A 9,677-nucleotide genomic window follows, 5' to 3' on the forward strand; every position below is an offset into this window, starting at 1 on the left:
CATCATCTTCAATAGCACCAGACTTGATTTCAGCAACGTTTGCGTCTAAACTCTTCTTCTTGTACTTGTTCTTTGCTTTAGGACAATCCTTCTTCCAATGTCCAGTCTGATGACAAAAGGAGCATTCATCATATGCTGGGATCTTTGAATTTGGACTTTGGTTTGAACCTTGATTTACCTGAATTCTTCTTGTCAGACATCCCTTTGACTGTCAAAGCTTCACTAGTCGTTTCCCTGTTCAAATCTCTATCCCTTTGCCTAATATCATAACTTATAAGTGCACCTTTCACATTATCAAACTTGAATGTTTCATCCTCTATCTTATTCGATAAACTATCAATGAAAGTCTCATACGAATCAGGTAGAGATGCCAAAAAACAATAATTTTTGGTTTCATCTTCAAGTTTCACATCAATATTAAGTGTATCATCAATTAATCTATTGTACTCAGCGAGATGTTCAACCATAGAGGTACCTGGTTTTCTGTTGAATCTGAAAAGTCTTCTCTGCATCATAACGGTTTGAAACACTTTTCACTATGTACTTGTTTTCCAGATTCTTCCACAGCTTAAAAGCTACATTCTCACTCATCACATCGTACTTTATATCCTTCGTAAGGCACAAACGGATTGTACTACAAGCATGACGAATCATCTTTGTCCATTCAATATTCGTCATCTCTGGTGCAGCAGGTTTTACTTCTAATAGAGCATTCTCTAGGTCTTGCTGACTCAAAGAATCACGAACTTCACATTTCCACATAATAAAATTGTTTTTACCATCAAACTTATCTACTTCAAACTTTGCGTTCGACATCGATTTCGATATCTTCACCTTCAAAACTCTGTTTCTGACTTCAAACAAGCTAATTCTAGACGAAACCCTAGAACTGGCTCTGGTACCAGTTTGTTGTGCTTAAGATTAGCTACTTCCTAAACACCCCAAGATCTTCACAGAGAAAACAAAAAACTAGTGCGGAATTTAAACAAGAACACAAAGAATTATAGTGGTTCGGCAACGTGCCTACTCCACTGCAGCAAATATACTTCTTATCGAAACTTAGGGAATATACAAACTGTTTCTTCACACACCTCTAACAATTCAGACTGTGATACAATAACCAAAGGGTTATCACTCTTATTTATAGGCCGACGAATAATCTAGAATTGCCTAGAAATATAAGTCTTAAATAGAGAACTAATTCCTAATGTAACTTAGAAATCATATTCCTAAAATACTTGAGGAGGTGCAAACTGATTTAGGGAAATCAGTTTGATCTTTCCTAAAACAGGGTGTTTCCTAAGTCGAGCCAATAAATAACACAGACAGGTTCAATTACCTGGTTAAATTAATACGACCATCTTAGTGAGGTACCCAGTTTTTTTTATAGGACCGTCTGAAAGACAATGCAGTACTTCGCTCATGCAAGTGAACTTTGTCACAGACACTACGCCCAAGCGAGGATGGTTTTGAGATACTGGTGTTCATTATCATTATTTATTTAGGTATATCTTGTTTCTGTGTTTTCAGTAACGGTTTGCATAGAATCTATTAGATTTTTTAGGGGGATAAAATAGGCCATAGTGGTAATTTTCGGTATAAACCTGTTTGGACTACCTAACCCTCATCGGACACTTCACTTACATATGAGACATACTTCCGTTGATGCTTTATAACGAATATGTTACATTTTGCTACATACCCAAAAACATTACCATGAAATACTAATCAATAACTTGAATGGAACTGTTGCAAGTTTGTTTGAATCATTTGCGGTGATAAACTAACAGAAGTTTTCTCAGCATCCCATATTTAGTTTTTAGATCACAAATGCGCTGTCAAATTTTGTATGTGCTGGCAGGTTTACAGATTACTAACAACCTTATTACCTACATATATTCGTGTTGAAACTACTAGGTAGTGACTTCGAGAAGCCTGATTCCTTAGGCGTCCACACAATTTAAGTCAGTTGATAGACGAGGTCATTGTCAGATGTCGCTGTTTTAAATGTAAAATTATCTAAGAAGTATGCAAATGAAGATTTTAAACTTTCAGTTTCATGTAAGTGCATAAATGATTTAAAGGATCACATATGTTATTGAGTAAGGCCACATCGATTATTTGATTTATTGAACACATACCAATACTTGTATATGTGACTCACATACAAGTAAACCATCACAACTTTCTCATGATCTTTTTATAGCAATCACTAGGATATGATCCAGAGAGAAGCTATACTCAAAAGTCTTTAAATATAAGAACGTGAACCAATATATGGGAGTGAAACACTATGGTTTATCCCACGAACTCAATTGCAATACAACAGAAAAATTCATTAAAGAATAAAGTATTGCAGTCACCTCAATCTCGTAGAAAATGAGAAGACGAATCAAACGCAAAAAGTATGAGGTCATTCCGTCCAGACGAAGAAGTTATAAGTAAAAACATTTTTACACTCCTCCGTATGGACTTAGGTTCGGTTCGGGGACCGATCCCAAACACGAATCCATATAAAAAATTATTTTGAACATAACTTTTGCATTCGTGTCCGAATTGAGTGATATTTGGTTCGTTTAAATCCTTTATTCAAGAACTACATATGTATGACAAGTATACATCAATATCATACCATAAACTCATAAATAATTTTTTCTATCAACGGCTCAATAATGAATATATAAAGGATGAGTAGAGAAAAGAAAAATCTTTTTATAGATGTCAAAGAGTTATATAATGATCGTCAGATCATGTGCTCTCTTTTATGTGCTTCCTCACCATTCATAATAATGAAAACAAACGCGAATTAACACTACCAAATTGTGTTGAGGAGAGTCTTGTCTTATTTGTCACTTGTGACTAAGACAGGATTGAGGGTTTAAAAAATATTGATTAACAACTCTAATGGATTGGATGAGTAATCCCATCTAATCCAATTTGGTTAAATACTTCATTGTCAAACCACTGATTGGGAGAACTAGTTTGGGCTGCCAAAAAAATTCAATGGTCCTTTGTTTTACGGACATTGACGATGTGCTGTTTAGACAACTCTTCTTTTCCTAAACCAGGACTATGAATGGTAGCCCATAGGTCCAAGAAGTGCTAATTGCCGGCAAAATATTAGGAGCATTTTCCATGATGTGGTTTGATTTCACACGTTTTATTCATGAATTTGCATTTGCTGGACATCTAAGCTTTAGTTGGGTCTGTGAATACACTTCACCAAATCAAGAATTTCGGACTTTGGTATGTAAGTTTTGTCCAGGAAAATATAATTCGCTGGAATTGTGGTAATCTGATACGTATTCCAAGCGACCCTGTGATGCATTGATAGAACTCCGAACTTCTGGCAGAACATTAAAAAAAGAAGGTATAAGTTCCGTCACAAGATTTGAAGAGTTATGCCTATAGTGGTCTAAATAGGGGAATAAGTCAATGGGCATATTTGTCCAGTGCAAAAGATAATAATCATACATTGAGGTCACTGTCAACAAAATTCTCGTCGGCTAACTTAAAAAGAACTTGGGAAGAGGCAAAGTTAATCCGGAGAGTCCCAATACACCGAATTAGTTTGTTGGCATTTTGCTCATCTTACAAAAATTATAATTTTAAATAAAAAAGATTAATTAATAAAATTAGAATAAAACAAAAGTGATAGAAAAATCCAAAACAGCAGATGACACAGAAAAACAGTGATGCTATGTAATAAGGAATACAGCTAAATAAGTAGGTAAGTACTAAGTCCTCCTTAAAAGGATAAGCTTTGCGCATTAGGAGAGGATAACAAAACCGCTGGCCAGTCTAGTCAGGCGCCCACAGTCATTCTTTTCTCCAATATAAACCAGAAACCAGACATTGTTTTTTTTATTCATATTTTATTTAGTTTTTTGAATTTTAAAATGAGGTGGTTTTTTCTAGTAGAGAGGTTATTCCAGAAAACCGGGAGTGGGATTAGGGTTAAAAAAGAAAGGGTGATTCCCCACGTTATGTGGCGATCCGCCCGCAGTCTAAGGTCTGAACGTGATTGACACGCGCAACTCTCCCGACATTCATGGTTTTGGACACTCTTGCATGGCATGGACACTACCTTCAACCCCTTTTTTCCTCTCTCTTCTCCTTTTGATCACGGATATATCCATTGCTTCCGAAATTATTCTTTTACCCTTATATTCTTTTCCTCCAAGTCTGTCGACGACTCGACATTAGCTTTATTCCCAAGTTATTTGCATCTTGTAGCCGAAGAAATGGACTTTCCCATAGACGTTTAATGAAGTTATTCACAAAAGTCTGCAGATGCTGCTGGATGTAATGCTCATAACAAACATACATTTCTGGTATATTCCCATTTTGCTGGAATACAAGCCCTTCAATGCAGAATTTATGGTAGCGGCTTTGATTATACCAAGTGCTAGGAGTAGGATATAGAACTCGTGAATACATGAATTTACTAAGGGTAATATAGGAATAAAAGTATTAAATATATCCAGTACATTACTTAATCCTAAGATTTTGTAACTTTCCAAAATCCAAAATAATAAAATCCCCTGGTTTTCCCACACTACCGCTTGTTTGGAAACCGCTGCGGCTTCACCTGAAAAACCACGGCCCCTCATTTCTCTCCCAACTTAAATACTCCTTTTCCCTCTTTCTCTCCCTCTAATTCTTCTTCTCATCACTTCTCTTCTCCCCTTTCTCTCTCCTCCTCCACCTCTCCCTCTTCTCCAAAACCAGAGTAAACTGCTTTGATAAACATCAACTATGAGGATGAGTTGTAATGGTTGTCGTGTTCTTCGGAAAGGATGCAGTGAAAATTGTAGTATCAGACCTTGTTTACAATGGATCAAAAGCCCTGAATCTCAAGCTAATGCTACTGTATTTCTCGCTAAATTTTATGGTCGTGCTGGTCTCATGAACCTCATCAATTCTGGTCCTGAACATCTCCGCCCTGGTAAGTTTCCCCTTTCTCCTTCCCCTCTGTATAAAACCCCCAAATTCTTTTCTGAAAATTTGTTATCCTAATAAGATTTTTGTAATTTGTTTGATTTTCAGCTATATTTAGATCACTTTTATACGAGGCTTGTGGAAGAATTGTGAACCCAATCTATGGGTCAGTCGGTTTACTTTGGTCTGGTAGTTGGCAACTCTGTCAAGCCGCTGTTGAAGCTGTTTTAAAAGGTGCTCCGATAATGCAAATCCCATCTGAAGCTGCTGTTAGTCCTAGCCTTCCTTTCAAAGGAGCTTATGATATTAGACACGTGTCGAAAGATGACAATTCTGCTGCTTCTCAAGAACTTACAAAGGTGAAAACTCGTAACCGATTCAAGAGAAGTTCAATGGCACCAGCTAAGCTTAAACCTGTTAAGATCGCTCATTCACCTACGGAGTCATCTGTTCATCATGAACCAATTGTTGACGACGATGATGATCATAATGAGTCAACTCAGCTTTGTAATCTGGACTGGAATCGGAGTTTTACTGATGAGTTAAATCGGGATACAAGTCATGACTCATCCAACAGTCACCAAGGAGGATATAGCCGTGAATCTGAGAGTATGTTTTCTGTTGAAACGGTTGAAGCTTCAATGGTGAGCAGCCGAGCTGAGCTAGAACATGTTGTTCCACAATGCCATTCTGATGATAGTGAAGTTGAGTTGGAGTTGTCACTCGGTTTTGAGTCAAGTCGGTTACAACGCGCGAGTCCTGCTAAGAAACAAAGGATTGAAATGGACGGTTCTGATATTGGTGGGAGGACTTGTAAGATTGAATTAGGGCTTGATTTTCCCGTTTGAGTTAATCGCAGCCGTTCTTATGTTAGAGGTATAGCAGTTTTGTCAGGCTAAGATCAAACTAGGTTTTTTGTTATCTTTTAACTTCCGAGTTATTGAGTAGATCACAATAAGAGTCCCTCCTGTTTGGACAAGGGATGTTATGTTTGTCTTTTTAACTTTTTCTTTTTAGGTGGGTGGGGTCTGTAAAAATGGTTTTACATCTTACTACATGATATAAAAATGGATGATCGCATATACAAAGTATCTGACGGCTGAGTTTTGTCTTCCCATGTATTCTTGAAAAAAGCTTAAACAGAAAAAGAGTGTGATTCATCTGAAGCTGCAACAAAAATTCAGAAATGCACTACACTCGTTTCTTGTTTGCCCCTGTTTCCTCGATTTCCGTACTTTTAACGCGTTACAAGGAACCGAATCTGCGGCGTATAGAGTGATGACACTAGGATCTGGCGTGGCATACATGCGAAAGTGGGACCTTGCTTTTGTATTTTTAGAAGGTTGCCAAGAAATTGGGGGAAAGAATGGGATCGGCCATGATCATGTTGAAAAAGATTATTTATATGGTACTATGAATTTGAAGTCGTGAATCTGCTCACAATAAAATAAAAATTGAAGTCATTGTTTGTACTCTTACTTTAGCACGACAAAAGACTAATCGAGACTTTAGGGTATGGAGGATTAAGAACTTGGATTGGATAAATAATTACATGCTTAACTAGTTGTTGTTGATAATGAGAAGAGGAGGATTTATCCCGAAAAGGTTAAGCAAATGGGATTAGGATAAGATTAGTTTGTGGTAAACAGCTGGGTGATTAAGATGTTTATAATTGATGGTACGTTAATTGATTATGAGATCACGATGCTTGAGCAGCAACTACGTACTTTATTACTATTGTACTCCTAGAGGTGTTTGTAGATGGTCGAATAAATGTGCAGGTAATCACCGTTAAAAAAATCGCTTGTTTACGGTAAAAACAAGCTAGGGTAGTGTTGTTTGAGTTGGCAACCAAGTTTACCATTCGAACAATAGTACGAACGATACTATATCCTTTCCTTTGTGGGCAACAAGGAGGAGGAATTGATTAATCTGTTTTCTGCATTACAGTGCTTTGGGTTTATTGATAGATTGAAGGTTCACACTTCAAAAACTAGATTCATAGCGATTGGAGATGCACTGGACTTAACCTTTTGGTCAGCCGATTTTTGTTTATCCATTTAGGTATATTGGCGGAGCCAGGGGTCGACTAACCCCGGCTCTAGCCCCCCACCACCCCCAAAAACACCCTTAAATTTATCCCATATTTGGTACTTAGCCCACCAGATATTATCATTTAGCCCCCATGAATTTATACAATTATTTTTAGCCCCTCCAGACCGTTTTCTAGCTCCGTCACTCCATTGGGTGCTAATGCTAACTCCAAAATCATATGGGACCCTTTCATTGAAAGATTTGAAGCCAGACCTCCCGCTTGGAAACGAATATTTCTTTCAAAGAGTGGGAAGCTTTCTCTTCAGAAATGAATTCATAGTTCATTAAAATGTATTATGTTTCTGTTTTTAAGGTTTCGGCTTCAATTATGCTAAGTCCTATGGTATTCTAATCTAGCATCTAGATTGGAAGCTAGAATAACCTCGTAAGCCTTATGACAATTCTAATCTAGCATCTAGATGTGCTGAACCATTTCTCGTGGCCGTACTGAATGGAATATCGCAACTATCTCAGTCGTCGGATCAAAAAATAAATCAATCTGTGCTGAACCAAAGAAAAAGATGAGAAACTTTCTATTAGATAATAAAGAAGGCTCTAAAATTCACACTTGATGAATTAGAATTTGGTTTTGGCTTCTAAAGAAAGAGGTGGTCTTGGTGTGGCAAAGTGGTGTTGGAGATTTAGTGTAGAAAAAACCATTTACGACGTAAAATCATTAAGTGCAGACAAATATGGATTTGATTGCTCACAACGGGTGCCAGGGAAAGTTACTTCTTCACATGGAGTTTCTTGTTGGAAAACAGTTACATAAACTTTCATGCTCTTTTCATATTACTACAAACAAATACAGTAGAATATCAAATTTAGTATCGACTGATGGTAGTAGTTAGATATTTGACTTTAAGAGAAGCCTTTCTAATCAGGAAGTTAATCTCTTTGCTGAACTCATTTTACGCATTGGTTCCAACCTACTTACTCTAGATACCTTATCGAATACAAGAAGATGAAAGCTGCACACTTCTGGCACCTTTCTGTCAATTCTTTGTATACAAAACTGATAGCGGGTGATGGAGAGAACAACTTTCCTAATGCTTTTATTTGGAAGACTGCAATCCCACTAAAGGTTTTTTTTTCTAATGTGGTGTGATGTTCAAGACAGACTTAACTCTATTGATTTGTTGGTACATAAAGGGACGAGACTCTATAATTGTTGTGTTATTTGTGTAACGACCCTGAGACTCCATTCCACATAGTCATACACTGTAAAATTGTAAATACAGTCTGTTGTATGTTATTTCTTAAATAAAAGTGGGCGTGGGTTTTTTAAAATACAATGTATGAGTTAGTTCATTCATGGAGTTCTTATCAGTGGTCAAGCTCAACTAAAATAGTATGGGATCTTATCCCAGCAGCAGTGGTGTGGATTCTTTGGAATGAAAGTAATTGTCGAATATTTGAAGAGAAATACAGTTTCAATACTGAGAATAATTTAGGTTTTGATGTAGGCCTTTGATTCTCTCTTGGGCTGCCGGCAACAAAGTACATCTGAACTTTGAAAGTTTTGTACACAGTTGGGACACTGTTTTCTTGTAATAATTTTAGTTTTTTCTTTTATTTCTTGACCTATTTCTGGTAGTGTCTCTTGTATATTTGTACATTCGATTTATAGTCTATTCTTATTTTCTGATAAAAGATAAACAAACAATAATACAAACCGAACTACAAAATCACCATACATTTGACAAAAGAATAAAAGCGTAACATAGGAATAAAAAAATAAAACCTATAAAAAAACAAACAAACATACTGTACAAGTAATCAAAAACAAATGAAAAACATACCAAAAATCCAACTCAGGCGAGTGAGTTGACAAGTGATGTTAAACTGATCCAAATTTAAGGATACAACAAGTATTTGATTATTGACGTATCGCTCGAATAGCGAACAGAAATTTGTATAGCACAAATTCCAGTTTGTTGTAAGACTGCATAACCTATATGTACAGGATCACACTTGTGTAATATGAAATTTATATATTGTTGTAAGACTGCATAACCTATATGTACGGGATTACGAATTCTTATCCTCTTGTCTATCTTTGTTCTTTCATATTATGGTAATATTGTAACATGTTATCAACACTATTACCATTCTATGTAATTAATTTTTCGTTGTTCGAGATTAATGATGTATTATTAGTTGAAGATATTAGCGTTGTTCGAGAAAAATATTTTGTTGAAAGCATGTAAAGAGAATGCTATAAAAAAAGTTTTAAAATAATAATGATATCCCCTATCCATCCCCCAAATTAAATGCAAAGTGGATGGAATCCACTAAATAAACTATTGAAAATCAATAACTTCAGTAAAGAGTTGTTGCAATTAAAAGTACATCTCAAACTTTTACGGAAAGGAACTCACACAAAATGGCATAAGATAGAAAATATTTTTCACTTTTACTTTATTTTCTACATCAACCAAGATACTCAGGAACGAGTATAAATTAAAGTACAACAACAACATATTCAACCAGTAGTCAAAGTTTTCTTATGATAGAGGCAGTCTAGGCGGTGGCCTAGATCCCCAAATTATCGGTTTTTTTTATTTGTTAGCATAATCAAATTGTGACAATGTACACGTGTTAGAAAAGCATTTTGCAGCAGTTTTTTATTTTATAGACAA

General features: G+C 36.1%; 1 protein-coding gene across 1 annotated transcript; it reads left to right on the plus strand.

Annotated features, from left to right (window-relative positions):
- The first annotated feature begins 4,564 nt into the window (after positions 1–4,564).
- On the plus strand, positions 4,565–6,032 carry LOC113275592 (LOB domain-containing protein 41-like). The gene is made up of 2 exons (XM_026525131.1): positions 4,565–4,948; positions 5,050–6,032. Exons 1-2 carry the CDS (start codon positions 4,759–4,761, stop codon positions 5,787–5,789), a joined length of 930 nt encoding a protein of 309 aa, XP_026380916.1. The 5' UTR covers positions 4,565–4,758; the 3' UTR covers positions 5,790–6,032.
- Positions 6,033–9,677: the final 3,645 nt, after the last annotated feature.

The sequence above is a fragment of the Papaver somniferum genome, chromosome 4, assembly GCF_003573695.1.
Source record: "Papaver somniferum cultivar HN1 chromosome 4, ASM357369v1, whole genome shotgun sequence".
Taxonomy (NCBI): Eukaryota; Viridiplantae; Streptophyta; class Magnoliopsida; order Ranunculales; family Papaveraceae; genus Papaver; species Papaver somniferum.

Coding starts and splice junctions, on each gene's coding strand:
- LOC113275592 (XM_026525131.1), top strand. CDS start 4,759: ATGAGGATGAGTTGTAATGGTTGTCGTGTTCTTCGGAAAGGATGCAGT. Junction 4,949..5,049: donor TCCTGAACATCTCCGCCCTG/GTAAGTTTCCCC, acceptor TTTGATTTTCAG/CTATATTTAGATCACTTTTA.